Genomic DNA, 19,175 nt, shown 5'->3' with positions numbered 1-19,175 from the left:
TTTTTTTCCGTTTCATATAAGCAAAGTATCGCGAAGATTAAAATTAATAAGATTTTCGTAATCGGATATATAAATATGTTTCATTGCAGATTTATTATAATTTGAGCAATTGATGTTTATGACAATCTATCAAGTTTTTTCAATATTTTATTCATTTTATTTCATTTTTTCAATATATTATTTATTTTTGAATGCCTTTGAAATTGCTAAACACGAAAATCTGATCAAAATTGTAAATAATACGATACATCAATACACAATAGCACATATCCAGACACAAAAGGTTGAAAGATTCCTTAAAAACGTCTAGAGAATTTTAAGATATCTTTAAGTCATCTTTTGGATACATATGCTATCTGGGTATCTAATATAGCGATCATAAATTAAATAATTATTCAATTGCAATAATAGATCTAATATTTAATTTTTAATTTCTAATAATTTCTAATAATTTTAATAATTTTAATTTATAGAACATGAATTTCTTTTTAGAGTAATCAAAATTTTATAACAATATAATTAATTTTAAAAATTCTAACTGTATATAATTTCTTCCTCTTGGATTTCTTCAAGTTTTAAGCTGTATTTTAATCAATGATTAACGAACTTTTTCAAATAATTTTGCAAAGTGAAAAATTAATAGCTTATTATACAATTGTTAGTTAATAATAAATCAGCATTCTGATTAATTAAAAATTAATAACAAAATTTGAAGACCTAAAAACATGCATCTGTTTCTATTGTGTTAAACAAAAAATGCAATTTATTACGAAATTATATAATAATATACATTTTGGAGGGGTATAACGAATGTGTGTGTGCTCTCGAATATTTTTCCATTTTGTGATGCGCACGAAAAGAAATATTGAATGGAATATATGTACATATCTATATCTCTCCATATCTACACATATATATCTGTTGCGTCATGGCGTCATCTCAACCTATAAAAACTCAGAACATCTCGGGAATATTCAGTAACTACTTGATCGTAAACCTAGTCTTCATCGCGAAGGAGAAACAAAACTCGAATATGAAGGCAGTTATTGTTGTATTTGCCGTTACCATTGTTGCTGTCTTGGTAAGATTATTTTTTTATTAAAAATATTAAACAATTTATATTTTATATTTTATAATATATATATCTAGATAGTCAATTGTTTCTGAAATCGCTGTCATGTTACCACAATTGTTGACAACATAATCACACTATAATTAATCATATTAATTAATATGACAGTAATATGATATTAATCAATATGATTAATGACGCTTGTTACTTAAAGATTAGATTATCTGAGTGTACATATAGGATGGCATCGTATATTCCAATCAGACAGCCAGAAAATTTTATTTTCTTACATTGTTTAAACAAATCTTAGCATAAGAAGGATTAAAAAAAATACAAAAAGTGAAAAAAAACTAATAAATTTCTTCGAAAAAATAAATAAATAAAGATAAAGATACTTTTATTTTTATAAAAATAAAATAATTTCTTGTAAATTAAAATAACACTTTATAATAAAAAATAAATGAAAACATAAAAAATTTTTCATCATCTTATGATAAGATTTGTTGAAGCAATGCAGAAAAATATAAAATTTTTTTAGTGGAATAAAGCAAGAAACTAACTAAGCATAAATAAAAAACATTTTTCAAAAGTTCTATTATCAATCCCGAAAAACACTTTTTTATGCGTTTCACAACTTGTTTTTATTATCTCAAAATCTAAAGTCTAGTAAAAATATTTTAGTCTCATTCGAAAGATAATTTATTTTTCTATAACTTTTGTTTTGATACTTTTTATTAAAATAGGAATATTTTCTCAAATATTTGAAAAAATATACAAAACAACGTCAGATTTTTGGACGTTAAATTTTTAAGGAAGCATTTTTCAGCTTATGTTTATAGGAAACATTTCGTTCAGAATTATATTTTCTATTAAATCATAAAGTCTGATTAGAAGTCTTTTTAGAATGTTCAATGCTATCTTATATATAATGTACGTGCACAAGATGTTACCAAGATTACTGTATTACATTTTCGCTGAGAAAAATCGTCTTCAAATGATCTCAAAAACCTACTATCTATCTATTAGCAGTACTTTATCCTGGGATATCTCATATATATGACTTTATTATATTTTATTTATTTTATAAAATATATTTAAAATTTATATATGCTTTTAATATTGTTACTTTATAAAATATATTTAAAATTTATATATGCTTTTAATATTGTTATAAAAATGAGTTCGTAAGAATAATTATTTATTTGGGTGTGGCTCCATCGATAAATCGCTCTTTTATATTTTTTAGGATCATAAGTTCAGTTTGTGATAAACAATATTTTATCTTTATGTATGCTCACAGAAAAGTAATTTTACTGTTAAATCTGTGACACGGTTGTCAATTTATTGATTTATATTTAATATATGTCCAATTCATGAACTATAATTTTTATCTGTTTTTGTGTAATTAAATATTCATTTTGACGTATTAAAAAATTAATTTTATCAGAAAGAAATAATAGCTTTTTTCGAAAATATATACACTTTATTTAATAGATCGTTAAAAAAGTATGGTGTGATATAATTATATCATTCTATTATATAATTCAGATATGAGTCTTTTCTAAAGTTTAAACTTTTTAATAATTTACATGTTTTATCCAATGTATTTCTTTTCAATAGACTCATTGTAACATTACTGTTGCATTTAAAAGTCGCTTTATTGTGAACTTTGTTGAAAAAGTACATACATTTCTTGACTGATTCATTTACACAAGAAAATAAATAAAGTCAATAAGGTATATAATACAGATCATGATTCTTATCCATATCAGTTTTTCCTTTTATGTAATTTTGGATTTGCATTAAAATTCTTTCGAAATTATTTGTTAAATTTGATTTTTTCTATAGTTTCTATAGTTCTACAGTTTTATAGTTCTATATATTAAAAAATTTATATATATATATATATATATATATATATATAAAATGTTCCATTTAAAAAATAGAAAATATAATTTTAGAAAATATAAACAAAAGTATCTTCCATTATTTATAAGTGTTTTATCGCTACTTTTAGGTCATTATCTCCAGATTTGAGATAAAAAGTATTTATGAAGAGAATCTTTATCTGTTATGTTTTGCCTTGTATTTTTTATTATTAACGATACTTACTTACATTTTAAATTAATTGATTTTTAAATTAATTTAATTTTAAATTAATTAGTTTTACTGTTTATTGCAATCGCATATGATTATATATATATATATATATATATATATATATATAATTATATATATATATATATATATATATATATATATAATTATATATATAATCTTGAAATTATTTGTTCTCTAATTTTCATTTTGCTGATTCTTTTTAATTTAATTTCTAGCATTTCTTATTAAAACAATTTCATTTAAAATACAGCTTATAAAAAATGTGTGTATATGTGAGCAAATATTAAAATGCTTACTTAATTTTAGGGTGGAATCACAGATGAACAAAAAGCAAAACTGAAGCAATACAAAGAATCTTGTATCATAGAATCTGGCGTTGATCCAAGTAAGCGTAGAATAATATAAACATAAACATTAACATAAACATATATATATATATATATATATATATATATATATATATAATAAATTATATATATATATATATATATATATGAAATATATAATTATATATATATATATATATATATATATGAAATAAATTTGTATGATAATGTATAATAAAAAATCTATATATAATAAATCTGTTTAGTTGTCGTAGAAAATGCGAAAAATGGACAAGTAGCTGAAGGAGATGAAAAACTCGCCTGCTTCGGTAATTGCATCTTAAAGAAACTTGGAATTGTAAGTGCAAAAGCGAGTTGCATTATATATCGAAATGCATTAATTAATAGATAAATAATAAATTTACTTTTACACATATTCTAGATAAATGCGAATGGAGACATTGACTGGGAAGTAGCTCGTTCAAAAGTACCTCCCGGTATATCACAAGAACAAATCGATCACGTATACAATAAATGTCAAAACGTTGGTAAGTGCAATTATCTGAAGAAATAAAATCAGTATTTAATTGTTTGCAAAATTGATGTCAGTGCAATCTTGCAATATTGTAAGTACTCATTTCAAATGGAATTAGAATAAAACAAATATTGTTTTAGCTGGAAGTGGTTGCGAAAAAGGAGCCAATCTGTTGAAATGTTTCAAGGAGAACAAAAATTTTGCTGTTTTATCATAAACGGATGAAATTAAACATTGCGAGATTTAATCTGATCTATAATTAAATTTATCTTTATTTTAGATGATATAATAAAAATGTTATCTTTTATAGCATTTATATTGATGTAAACTTGTTAGGGAAGAAATAAATGAATAATTTTAGTTCAACTTAAAAAACAGCATTTTCTTATTTCTTTATTCTTTTCTATAAACATAAATTTTTTATTTGCATGTCATAAATATCGAGCCAAAATGGTCTAGAATTATCTACTATTACGATAAATATAATTTACATTTATATTACGAGAAAAAAATAAATTGTAAATCTGAAAGCAATATGGTTCTTGTTTGATATGGTTCTTATTTGATTATACATATATTGAGACTTTATTCTGCTTGAAAATTAAAGTTACAATCATTGATAACTTTGAAATTTATTTACATGATATTTATAACGTTGGAATATCAGTTGGAATCGTCAGTTTTCAGTGATCTTTGAAAAAAGTAAGGTAAGAAAGCTGCAGTTCTTTTCTTTTATATACTTTTCAAATAAAATCTATTTTTATCGGAAATTATTTTAAGAAAAATAATACTCTGCATTTTGTTTTGTTCTTTTAACGAAAAATAATTCATTGATTTAATCGTGCACATTTTATATGCAAGATGTCTGATATAAGATATAAAGTTGATCGCGCATGTTTCGACTCTTGTCTTTTCGTTGCCGTACAACACTTGTCTTTAGCACATCTATAGCGCACATCTTATAGTATCTATACACGCGAATCACGTTTATTAGAGAATCTTCTTTAATTAATATTTCGAAATTTTATATAGTTATTTACAAAATGATAAAGGACATTTTAGTTCAGTTTAACGAGATCTACTTATATTTTTGATGAGACACCTTATATTAGACACCCTGTATATATTTTTTAAATATAAACAATCTATATTGAATTTATATGAATTTTTGTTGTCAAGCAATGTTTTGTTTTTCATTTTTATATTGCTTCATTAAATAAGACGCAGAGAAACATTAGTTTTATTAACTTTGTAGATGTATATTTTTTGAATATATGTTTTTATTGCGATTGCAAATAACAATAGCAAATTCTTACACACGATAAATTTGGATATATCAGGATCTGACTTATAAGATATCTTGTGTGGATTTTTACACGATTACGTTATATTTTTATTAAATATAACGTTTATATATACAACTTTTTTTCATAAAAATAAAATAAAAATAAAATAAAATAAAATAAAAATAAAATAATGTTGAATATATAATATGCATAATGGTTTTCTTCGGTTTTTGTAATGCATCAATTTGTTACATTCATGTAATATCCGTGTTAAACTATTTACATGTGATTGGGATGAATTTCATATGAATCGGATGAGAAGGACGAATTATCATATCTGTTTTCAACCGGACATCCTTTAAATGCTCAACGGGCTCCAGATAAAAATTATGTACTAAAGGAGCTATCATGGCTTTCATCTCCAGCAGACCGAATCGTTGACCTGCAACTCGAAGTTTATGACAAACTATCGACACGAAGAGAAACGCGATCAACCTATTTACCTATGCAATTTCTCGGTCCTGCGCTGAACGGTAGGTAACAATAAGGATGGCGATTCTGCATCCTCTCGGGTAAGAATCTATCGGGATCAAATACTTCTGGATTTGGCCAAAAATTGGGATCTCTGTGAACTGCGTAGATATGAAGATATAAGATCGTTCTAGCGGGGACGGTGTATGATTCTGAAAAGCATATTATAAAATTAAAAAATATTAAAATATTACGAAAATAAGTATTATATTGAAAAAAATAAAATACATAATATTGCATTCTTAAAATATTAAATAATATTAAATATTAAATAATTATAATTCTTAAAATATTAAAAAATATTAAAATATTAATGTATTAATCCTATTTTATATTCGATAATATATAACCTGTAACATATTCAAAGATATATATGTAAGAAAAAAGTGACTAATTACGTAATTTTACATCATCTGCAGCGTATCGTGATATTACAAACACGCTGGGATACAAACGTAGTGATTCCTTTAAACATCTATCTAAATATGATAAATTTTGCAGTGATTTCATATCAAGTTTTTCTCCATTCTCTTGCATCACGTTATTGATTTCATTCCTAACACGTTCCTGCGTGATATATGTGGATAATAATTAAAATATAAAATAATTAAAATATTTCTTAATATTATAACATCTATGTGCATTGATATAAATAAATTCTTCATAAATGAAAATAAATTATTCATTTATTATTTACAGATGTTTTTTTGAATATTTGTACATATATTTTACATACTAATATATATAGGAAAAATATATCACAACAAAAACTTAATATCTATACTACTTTGAATGAACATCGTAATTTAAATCAAATTATATCAAATTATATATCGCAATATATTGAGAAAAGGTACCTGAATATTCTTGTGTTCAGCTAATAGTAATAAAGCAAACATTATGCCCATCGCTGTGGTATCATGACCCTATAATCATCATCATATTACCATATTATATGTGTTTAGATAATGTATACAAAAAAAATTAATAAATAGAAATTACAGGTGCGTACTTCGAACATAAAAGTATCTACTTCTTCTCTGATGTCCAAATCAGTTAGAGAATTTTCTAGAGATGTTGCTATTAAAAGGTCCAACATGGCTATCCGCTTTTTTTTAACTAGGAACAAAGAATATTAGTAGTCTCATTTTTGCGTGTCACGCTTTATTATTTATTAAACATTATTTATTAAATATTATTTTTGTTTCCAAACTCTGTTATAAATAATAATGATTTATTGAATTTTATAGTATTTTATATATATTGCACTATTACGTGTAATTATGTGTTTAGTATAATATAAATACTATAATTTGTAATATTAGATTGCTCAATCAAATTTAAATTAGAAGCTCTAATCTCTTACGTACTTCCGAATATTTCGACATCATTTATTTCTGCCTCTTTATCACTTTCAAAGTTTTTTAAATATTGACCATTGGTACGTTGATGATAAAGTCTTCTTTCCGCGATAATCTACATACGAACACAAATTTTCAAAATGATTTTTTTGTATTAATAATAGTGTGATTTTACATATAAATATTTGAAGGATTTAAATTAAGGTTCTTTACATTACATACCTTTTCCGTAAATCCATGCAATATTTTTAAGATTTTCTTTTGCTTTCTTCCTTGTGGTAACAATGAGAATATCATATCACTGTAAAGCCAAGGCCTGAATGCTCTAAATTATAATTCAATAAAGTTAACATAATTTCAATAATACATAATTTCAATAATACATAATTTCAATAATAATGTAATTTTGTAAAAATATATTATTTTTAATGTGTTAGTAAAAGTCATCCTAAATTCTCAAAGTAATCTTTAAATAATCATATGTTATACACAAGAGATTTTAAACTGTGTGTTACAAAAAAGATATACAATTATACAATTAAGATATACAATATACAGACAATAGAAACATCTAAACGTTATACTTTTGTTTTAGTTATTAATTAGATTTTTTTATTAAAGATAATTTCTCTTTAAATCTTATTATACAATTCATTTTTTTTTTAATTTTGCAATATGTTCTAATCATTTCCAATCTTTTTAACTGAAATAAAATCGTCCAATCTTTTTTTAATTGAAAATAATTTTTATTTTATAATGAAACATTTAGCAGAGCACGAGCAATACATTTTTATTGCAGCTTGTTCGATTAAACGGATTGATTTTTATTAATTAATTATCTTCTTATATTCATTAATTATTTCCCATTAACTCTCTGCCAACTATTTTCCACACACACACACATATAATTTATATGGATATAATTTTTATGGATACAGTAAATACATAATTGTATAATATATCTATGATCTTTTAAAATATAATAATATATTTTGATATATTATACAATTATGTATTTATTGTATCCATATAAATTACCTATAGAATAACAGTTCGATTAAGTCGTGAATCGCATTTCGATATTGTTGCTGGAATTCGCCGAGTTTTTGTAAAGAGACACCCATGGCAGTTTCTACAAATACATTTATTATATAGTGTATCTGAAATAATGCATTAAACTTTAATAAATGAATTTTAAGAATTAACATGGTATTCATTTATAATCTCGATTCAGAGATACTCAGAGGAAGTTTGTCTTGAGATGCAGCTTAAGCCGAGTTCATTGCATTTCAATTATCGCTACGTGAGAAAAAATCACACGTGTACATCGTAATAGTCTTTAGATTTCGTATCAGCTAAGATTTGAGTGAGGAAAAATTGCGAATGAGTGCAGTTCGAAGCTAACTTCAGGAAAAGTTGACAGAATTAATAGGATAATTTACACAGATTAATCATCAATTGATACATAGAAGTACGTTTATATTGCAATTTAATAATATATACGTCTACTTAATAATAAAAAAAGTAATAAATAATATAATATAAATAATAAGTAGTATAATTAATATAATATAAATAATATAATATAATTAATTAATATATAATTAATATAAGTAATATAAATAATAATTTTACTTCATAGTAAAAAAGTATTATACTTAATAGTGAAAATATTTTTATATAAAATTTTTGACAATGTACAGGTTAATTAAAATGAATTAGATTAAAAATTATAAACAATATGATATTTATGAAAATTATGATCAATATGATATATATAATATATATGACATATGTAAAATTTTTCTTTTTTTGTGTCGATAACATTCTGTCACTTTTGTATACAGTGTGTATCTGAAATGATGCACTAAACTTTAGCAGCTTATTTTAGAGGTCAAAATAAGACTTTTTTTTCTTATGAACATGAGTCCGCAAATGAACCCCTCTCCGAGCTAAAATTCGAAAATGTGTGAAATTGACCAAACACCTGCAATGCAAATTTATTTATCTCTCGAGAGAGGGTGTGTGTGATAGATAACGTCAAAACATTTTTTTTCTAAAATACAGCCAATTTTCAATTTTTTCCCCAAACTTTAGGGGCCTCTAGCTCGGAGAGGGGTTTATTTGCGGACCCTTGTTCATAGAAAAAAAGTCTTATTTTGACCTTCAGAATACTCTCCTAAAGTTTAGTGCATCATTTCAGATACACCCTGTATAAAACAGATATCACTATCAAAGATAATTATAGCTAAATATTTGATGAGTAGTTTTGTATATAAAAAAATTGGATATTATCTATCTCCATTGTATCGATGTTATATAAAAAGAATTGTATAGGAAGAAATTATCTTCTTACCTTAAAAAATGATCATTTAAAATGAAATTCTTGTACATAACGTACAATGAGAATTTTACAAAAGCCTTACCGCATATCGCGTTTAGCGTATGTTCACTAATAAATGGCAATAAATCCTTTACTACTGTCCCTCCAACATCCATCAAAGATTTTGTCATGCAATCGCCTTCCTTGATCAAGATGTCAACAAACTGATTTAATATATTAAAATGGAATGTAGGTATTAGTATTTTTCGCCGTGTTTGCCACTTAACACCTATAACAAAAACAATATAATATGCTAAAATATAGATAATATTATATAAGATTACTATCTCTTATTTTAATGTTTGTTGATCAATATTTTTAAATAATATAATTCTACATCTATTTTTCTTACATCGGACAATTTCTTTATAATATTTTAAATCTTCTTCTTATATAGAATTACGCGAGGAATTGCAAGTATAAACGTAGATTTAATTATTATTATTTTAATAATTATTATTATAATTTGTAATTCAATCTGTATGAATTAGATGGAAATAAATAGAAATAAATTAAAATTAATTTATAAAACAGAAATTAAGATTAATTAAGATAAATTAAGATTAATTAATAAGTCTATTATGTGACGGTGTTTGATTTAACTTAAAATATCTCTGCAATACTTTATTTAATTAAATACATGTATTACGGCGAAATTATCGCCCAATATGAACACAATTGCAATTTTGTTTTAATTTATTAGTTTTTATAATAAAAATGTTTTATACGTTCGTTTAAAATAATATTCAATTTTAATTGTAATCTCATTTTGTTTAATTTTTTGTGATGAAGATAGGTCGATGACAAATAGCAGAAAAGTATGCATATTTATGTAACATCAATATATTACCTGTGCTGGTGAGAAGACCTGTGCCGAACCAAGGATGTAATACGTTATATATAATACCTTTTTCAATATGATTGGTGCTGTTTAGTATCGTCTAAAATCATTGAAAATATGTTAAGAGAGAAACACCATTTCATTATATCTGACTCAATCTTAGATATACAAATTAGATAACAATTTATTTATTGTATATCTTAGATCACAATTTATTAATTGTGTGTTTTAAATTATTATCTAGTCTCATCTACTAGAGATATTTAATCTTTCCATCTTTTCAAGAAACATTTTTGATAAGCAAAAATCATCTTGTGAATCACTAGATTCTTATAAATCTAGTTAAATCATAATGTTTATAAAGAATTGAATTTCTTTTGTTACCTTCAAATCGTCTGGATGACGGATCACTACCGCAAATAAGAAGCAACCCCAAATATTAAAAATGGGATAATATTTATCAAGTAATGTACAGATTATCTTCCATTGTTCTTCTGTGAAAATTATATTATAATTATTGGTACACAAAAATTTTGATGGGATTAATTTTATTTTCAATATTAGTGTACCTTTATTCAAATACATTGACAAAATATAAATAATAATATAGAAAATGGTATTTTATAATTAAACAAATTATTGCGAAGAGAAGCACTCATATAAGGAATCTATATGCAATCTTGATAAGTATATGTTTCAAGATAAATAATTTATGAATTTATCTTATGTAAATGCTAGATTGTTTGTTAACGTAATTTCATTAATGTAATTAGATTAAAAGTTTTGTACTTACCTGCTGAAACAAGGAATTGGAGCAAATTGCCAATAATCGGATATCCCGGTGGTCCGGGTATAAGATTAATGAGTCGCCAGTTTCTTTTATAATTCATGTAATATTTATATATCAATAAAATAAACGTACATAATATCAATATAATGAATATCATTTCTTAACTGTCTTCTTGATGTTCTTGATTGTCTAATTAAGCTTAACCTCCTTTTAATGTTTTTATTCTTGGGTCGCTCGTGTTACAAAATAAATGATATTGGATTTTCAATAAAATTAATCTTGATATCTCTCTCCTAAAAATATTAATAATAAATAATTGTTATTATGTATAATAAATAATTGTTATAATAATTGTTAAATAATAAATAATTGTTCCTAAACGGAAAAGAAGAGTGAGAGAGAGGAAGAAAGATTGAGAGGATGATCATTATAATATATTATCGTATATCTTTTTGTAGTTAAAAATTTTAACAAACTATAACAAATATAATAATGTTCATTGTAATGGAAAAAAATATTACATATTAAATTTGGCAACCAAATAAAAAAATTTTTAATGCTATTTCTTGCAATTATTTCTTTATTTTTATTGTATAATATAAAATTTCATGAGATTCTACATTTCACTGCATTTAATAGTATTATAATTAGAACAAGTGTGTGTGTATTATTTTATTATATCAAATATTTAACATAAATTGTTTTATTGTTAGAATTTTATTTATAACTGTAAAAAAATACTTTTAAGCAACAATATTATATTATATCATTTAATAACATGTGCAGGTCAGTGATACAGAATTATTCTGTAATAAACGGAAGCTATTTAATTAAATATTTGCTCTTTCATAAACAAAGAAATATTTTAGAACCTTTTCCTGTTATTTGCGAAATTATTATCCTTATATTAAAATATGTTTCGTATAATATATAAATATAAATTAATAATAATATATAATCAATAATGATATATAACTATCGCGTATTATGTTTTTCGCGTTTTTATGTTCTTCGTTTATATTTTCTTATACCTTTTTATATTTTTTAAAATATTTTTTTATTTTTTTTTGTTTATTTGTTTAATCGCATATCGATTTTTTAATATCTAATTATTACCCGCAAATTAATATAATACATATTTAATAAGATAAAATATGAAATATTATAATATACTATAATAATTTAATAAAATTATAGCAATCAAAACAACTTATGGTATGTGAAAAAGTTTCTATTAAAACTATACCACTTATACTAATTATGATATTATTAACATTGAATTACGGTATTATTAACATTGAAATTTTGGAAAAGAATGTTACAAATTTTTTTTATATAAATATTATAAAAATTACCTGATAGATTCTATATGATACGATGATCAAACGAAACACAACTCAAATGATTAAAATAACATTGTAATTCGCGTTAAACAGATACGTAATTCAGCACAAATCTGCGCGAACTGATAATAAAAATCACAAGTTTATATTTATAGCTGTCTTTCGGCTCAAGAGCGTATTTAATCAGACTTTCATATCTTAAGAGTTGAAGAAGACTACTTTAATTAAAGACTAAATGACATATTCATTTGCATATTTATTTACATTTCATTTACATATTTATCTGATAATATAAAAATAATTATGAAATTATTTAAAAATCAGTAAAATTCTATGATTGAAAGCATTGATTTGAAATAAGGATTGTTTCCGTTTAAAACGAATCTATTTCAAAATTGTGAGAAATATCAATATATAAATATCAATATAAATAATACATAAGGAAAAAGATTTTATATTTCTTTATCAATTTTCATCAAATCTTCTAACGCTTCATCAATTCGCTACATTAATAAAGAAAAGAAAGAGAGATTCGAATTAAGATATAAATTATTTAGTAATTTATCGCTTTGAATTATTTCTAATAAAGTCAATGACGTTAATTGCTATAGTGTTATTGAAGTATGTTTCATTGTTTATTGTCTATAAAATATAATCACTGATAGAATCACTGATGTATTTATTAAATATAAAGAATAAAGAATAAAGAATATATAGAATAAAAAATAGAATAAAAATAGAATAAATAAAATAAATAGATAAAATAGATAAAATAGATAAATAGATAAAATAGAATAAATATATTATAGAATAAAGAATAAAAAATATAAAGACTAAAGAATAAGGAATATAAAGAATCAGGAATATAAAGAATAAAGAATATAAAGAATAAGGAATATAAAGAATCAAGAAAATCAACAATCAAAAATATCAAGAATAAAGAATATAAAGAATAAGGAATATAAAGAATATAAAAAATAAGAAATATAAAGAATAAAGAATAAGAAATAAAGCTTATTTGTTCAGCGACAGGAGTCTTCCGTGACAATTAACATTGCATCCGTCAAACGAGATCCGTCCAACATTGCTCTGCAGTCGCATATCACTGTGTTAATAGCTCGTGTTAGTAATTTAGAGCAGTTGCACGGAAAGAAAAAGACTCGACAGGTTCGATTCCCATAACATATACAGGGTGTCCCGAAACTCATAATCAATCTTTCAAAGACAGATTCCTGGGATCATCTGAAGACGATTTTTCCTCAACAAAAATGTCGAGGCACTAATAATTTTCGAATTATAAGTGAATTGGAAATAAAGGGTTTTTCGTAAACTAAGCTTTGTAGAAATAAAATATTAACAAAACCATTTTTTTATCTCTTGCATGTTTCTTAATAATATTATGAAATAATTAAGATAATCATTGTTTTGCATTTTTCCATGATCTTTTAGTTCATCTAATATAATATTTATCTATTATATAATATAATATTTATCTTAATATTTATCTATTAAATTTTATGTTTTAATAATTTAATTATAGCAGAATCTTGCGAATAACTTTTACTATTTCTTCATTAGGAAGAGATTTGTACATTTCGCACTATCCACTGCTTTATTTGCGCACAACATTTCGACATTCCCGATTGCCTACATGTATTATTGCATACACGAAAAAAAGAAAAATACGAAAGTACAATTTCATACATGACATTATTGCTTACATGTATAATACATTGCACACATGATATTATTGCATACAAAATAAGAAAATTATATTAATACTTTCCACACACGACTTTATTGCACACATACTTATTGCACACATGAAATTATTGCATACATATAGATTGCACATATAATATTATTGCTTACATGTAGATTGCATACATGATATTATTGAGCACATACACGTTTCATACATGATGTTATACACAAGCAGTTGGCAAACGAGAATGTAGGCAATTGAATCTTTTCCTATTCTTAGGAAACAGATAGTTGAATAATCCTACCTTCATTAAAAAATAAATGATATATTTTCATTAACATTTATCTAAGAGTGTAAAAATAATTATGAAATTATTTGAAAGTCAGACGTAAGATTAAGAACATCAATTTAAAACAGCGATTGTTTCCATTTAAAATGAATCTTTTTCAAAGTAGAGATATCAACATCTTAATATTAACAACATATAAAAAAATGTATGTAAGACAATATATAAGGACAAAATTTTATTTTTTTTATCAATTTTCACATCGAATCTTCTAACGCTTTATCAATTCAACAAATCAATAAATAAGAAAGAAATAGAGGAAGAGAGAGACTCGCATTAGGTGATTATTTAGTAATTTATCACTTCAAATTATCTCTAATAACGTCAACAAATGATGCTAGTTGTTATTCTTGAATTTTATTCTATTTTTTATAATTGCTTTTATTATCGTTTTCTAGATACGTATTATATTTCGAGAGATTATACTTATAAGAAAGAGGACACAAATATGATTGCTTATGACACCAACGAAATAATATTAAAGACCGATAGCCTTGGGTAAATTTTTGTGACCACCAAGTAAACTCGGATGTAGTAGAAGATTGATGATATTATTAGTTTAATAATATTGAAGACAATTATAAGAGTTATTTAAATCATGCGAGTATTTCAGATCAGCTATTGTTTTATTATCGAAAATGTATAAATGTATTTTTTATGTACCTTCTTTTATGTACCATTTTTTAAACTGTTGTTTTTAAACTGTTTCAAGAATAACAAAATAAACACAAATAAATAACAAAATTTATTGTATCAAATCACTATTTTATTATCGACAATGCAAACATTTTGTTATCTATAGTAGCATTTAACACGTTTTTTTCTGGTCATGCTAAATCTCATATGGCCATTGGTCTTTAATAGTATCTTGTCGATGCTTACAATTTCTATATGATTTGATATTGTAAAAGTCAATTATCTTTAATGGGGTATTTCACTGTAAAAGAATAAATTTAATCTAAGAGAACATATTAAAAAAAATATATCTCCTTTAATTTAATCTAGGTAACAAAGCTCATCAAAATCGCAAAAGGATACTTGTGCTTTTTTGTAAGATTTTTGAGTTTTTTGTAAGATCATCTCTCTCTCTCTCTCTCTCTCTCTCTCTCTCTCTCTCTCTCACTCCTTATTTAATAACTTATAAACTTTTATTTATTAGAATTCATATTCGATACAATATAATTCCAAAGAACAATAAAATCTCGGTGTAGCTCTGTATAATCAACAAATTTTGTCTATTGCCTTATGTCATTTCAATCAGAGTAAGTGCATTAGTATCGATATTAAGCTTATATTTGCAATGAAACGATAATAGAATATCAAAGATCATACAAACATCTTAGTTTGCTAAATATTTCGCTAATTTCGCATTTATATATTAATCTAATTAGTTAAGTTGCATCATTATATTGATATTAAAAACAACATGATAATAAAACAAGATATCAAGTTCATGAAAAAATTGTTCAAAAAATTATTGTGCAAAAAAATGTTGTTGAATTTTATTGCTTAAGTATCCTTTTTTGTTTACAAATGTTATCTCCTTTGGAATATGCTCTTTTGGAATTTATTATAATATAATAAGCAGAGAGAGATGAGAAAACTATATAAAATTGTATTTTTTTTTAACTATTACAAATGTTATATATTAAGGACAAGATCTAAAACTGTTAAAATATGAGATACAGATATCATAAAAATAATTAAAGAATTAATTAAGAGTAGTATGTATTTAATATTACAAAACCTGTTACAAAAATAATTTTGCAAAATTTGAATTTCTTTGAGTGTGAAACTTGGATCCCCAAACTTTTTCCTTAATATGTATATCTCTGTTCATGTGCAAACGAAAATTCAATTTGTTTGTAAATGTACAAACAAAAATCTATAGATTAAGCCTATTACGAAAAGAATTTTGCAAAATGTATTTACTTTCTGAAATATGCCATTGGAACACATTGCCAGCAATTGTTAAACCCATTGGTCCCGATATAAATTTAATGAGTCGCCAGTTTCTTTTATAATTCATATAATGTTTATTATACAAATAATATATCAATAAAATAAACATACATAATACCATAATATAGTAAACATCGTTTTTTAATCGTTCTGTTATTTTTGATCGTCTAAATAATCTGAACCTTTTTCCGTTTATTGTTTTTTTATTTTTAGATCATATGTATTACATAATAAATATTTTTTGATATAAAAGTAGATATTTGATTTTCGATAAACTTGGCAACTATCTTGATATTCTAAAGAATATTAATCCTAAAGAAAGTGAGAAAGAGAGAGAGAATAAAAGATCATTGTAATACATTAATTTCATATCTTTTATAGTTAATAATTTAATCAAGCTATAAAAAATATGATAAATTTACTCATTCTATAAATTTATTCATTTAGGAAAAAATATTACGTATGTAAGGGAGACCGGGGACAAAAATAACAACGTCATGAAAAATAACAAGCCTCGTAATAAACTACACAATACGAGTATGTTGAATAATTTGTACTATATAGTTAAACGCGTATGCCTCGATTCTCTTCCTTTTCAGTTAATTGTTGTAAAATGACGCACCAATTGCACATGCAGGAGTGAAATTAGTGTATTTGCATTATTCACCTAAGTATTTCTTGTTTTAGTTTTTTTGTATTTATACCTAATTAAAGTGTATATATTCACGTAATTATTGGTGTATTCTTCTAAAATGTATTCATAAGTTTTTATAGTTGATTTGGCTAAGTCTTGCATCATATCTAGATTATAATGCTTTTATTCTAAAAAATGTGTTTGGGAACAAAAGTAACACGACACTCTGTGGACAAAAGTAACATGTTTCAATCCTTAAAATATGGCTGGTCCCATAATAACTGTACCAAAGACGATTCTTATTACGTATGCCATAATTGTGATTCGGAATAAATAACAATCTCTTTTGTATAAGTAATTATCATGCAATTTTTACACTATTATTTAGACTTAAAAGAGTACAAAATTGGTGTGATATTAAGTATAATTATTTTGCTTAACGAAGATTATTTTTTTTTAATTTTTCAAAGATGATAAAAATAAATATTAAATATTAATTATATAATTATTTTATTTTTCTATTTTAATATAATATAATACAAATTTATAAAAAAAAGTTATCATGCTTAATAAAAGATTATAATAAAAGTTGCCTTAAATTGAAAAAAGTCATATTTATTTTATTTTTACGAAAATAAGAACTCGTACTTTTATCCCCAGACTATGTTACTTTCGTCCTCGGCCCCCAGGATAAAAGTAACAATCAACGTACTTGCGAAAAACTATAGTAACTCTTTAAATATCTATCAATTGAGATTGAAACATAGTTATAATAATAGAGCAATAAATGGAGTTTCTTAACATATAATCTTTTTTTTAAATCTCTAACGATTAATTAATTAGTGACTTATAATACAAAAAATGTTACTTTTGTCCCCGGTTTCCCCCTACTAAATTTATTAATCAAGTAAAAAATTTTTAATCTTCTAATTTCTTGCAATTGTTTCTCTATTGTATAATATAAAATTTCGCAAGATTCTATTGCAACATCTTAACTGCATTTAATAGTATTATAATATTAGGGCGAGTTAACGTCATACATCTATTATATGTCAAATTTTTAATATAAATTGTTTCTAATATTGTTATAATTTTATTTATTCTATAACTGTAAAAAATGTACTTAAGCGTCATATCACAATGTCCGATTACAGTTCATTTTTGTGTTTATTTAGAAATATCTTAAATCAATGAAAATACTTTTATTGATATGCAATGATACAAAATTGTAATAAACCGAAGTTATAAAGTATTTAAAGTATTTGCAAACTCTATCATAAACAAATAAATATTTTGAAAATTTTTTCTGTTTAAATATTATTATATATTAATATTATAATATTATTAATAATTAATATATAATATTATTTAATAAAATTTTAGCAATATCAGACAAAACTCAAAGACTCATGGTATTTGAAATAATTTCTGTTAACAAATTAATAAATAGAAAAATTTCTGTTAAAATCACTATGTTTACGTTAATTAACCAGTATTAAACACTGAAATTTTGCAAAAGGATGTTATAAAATTTTATTTTGTACAAATATTATAAAACGTACTTGATAGATTATATGATGCGACGATCATTCGAAACACAACTCAAATCATTAAAATGAAATTACAAATTTCGTTATGGAAATATATAATTCAGTATAAATCTGCGCGAACTACGCGCGAACTAATAAGATAAATGTGAGGCTTATATTTATAAGCCTCACATTATACCATTCTTCAGCTCAAAAATATATTAATAATCAGATATTATTCTTAATGTCATTGTCTACATTTCCTATTGCCAACTGCTTCATTTGCATAATATTTTGCCGATAGCTTCTTTTGCTTATATCCCGATTACCTATATCTCAATTGTCTACAAGTATTAGTGCACACACACAAAAAATAAAAATACGAAAGTACGATTGCACATAAGATATTG

The 19,175-nt window shown here is 23.9% G+C and overlaps 2 protein-coding genes across 3 annotated transcripts; one reads left to right on the top strand and one right to left on the bottom strand.

Moving 5' to 3' along the window:
• Positions 1 to 924: 924 nt before the first annotated feature.
• LOC105251047 (general odorant-binding protein 56a) lies at positions 925 to 4,420 on the top strand. The gene is made up of 5 exons (XM_025409906.1): positions 925 to 1,081; positions 3,500 to 3,578; positions 3,786 to 3,877; positions 3,962 to 4,067; positions 4,195 to 4,420. The coding sequence occupies exons 1-5, from the start codon at positions 929 to 931 to the stop codon at positions 4,269 to 4,271; spliced, it is 507 nt and encodes a 168-aa protein (XP_025265691.1). The 5' UTR covers positions 925 to 928; the 3' UTR covers positions 4,272 to 4,420.
• An 868-nt stretch (positions 4,421 to 5,288) lies between these two features.
• LOC105251039 (cytochrome P450 4C1) lies at positions 5,289 to 18,893 on the bottom strand. 2 transcript variants are annotated; one of them, XM_011257540.3, is made up of 13 exons: positions 18,799 to 18,893; positions 11,250 to 11,539; positions 10,841 to 10,950; positions 10,466 to 10,556; positions 9,659 to 9,844; positions 8,271 to 8,364; positions 7,455 to 7,557; positions 7,242 to 7,347; positions 6,884 to 6,990; positions 6,729 to 6,797; positions 6,270 to 6,438; positions 5,844 to 6,023; positions 5,289 to 5,782 (listed from the first exon to the last, which is right to left on the bottom strand). In XM_011257540.3, exons 2-13 carry the CDS (start codon positions 11,401 to 11,403, stop codon positions 5,616 to 5,618), a joined length of 1,536 nt encoding a protein of 511 aa, XP_011255842.1. In that variant the 5' UTR covers positions 11,404 to 11,539; positions 18,799 to 18,893; the 3' UTR covers positions 5,289 to 5,615. The 2 variants fall into 2 exon arrangements, with proteins under 2 accessions (XP_011255842.1, XP_025265651.1); XM_025409866.1 differs by lacking the exon at positions 18,799 to 18,893 and adding an exon at positions 12,602 to 12,720.
• Positions 18,894 to 19,175: the final 282 nt, after the last annotated feature.

The sequence above is a fragment of the Camponotus floridanus genome, unplaced genomic scaffold (genome assembly GCF_003227725.1).
Source record: "Camponotus floridanus strain SB8 unplaced genomic scaffold, Cflo_v7.5 scaffold29, whole genome shotgun sequence".
NCBI classification, from domain to species: Eukaryota; Metazoa; Arthropoda; class Insecta; order Hymenoptera; family Formicidae; genus Camponotus; species Camponotus floridanus.
This window is presented reverse-complemented; position numbering and strand designations above follow the sequence as displayed.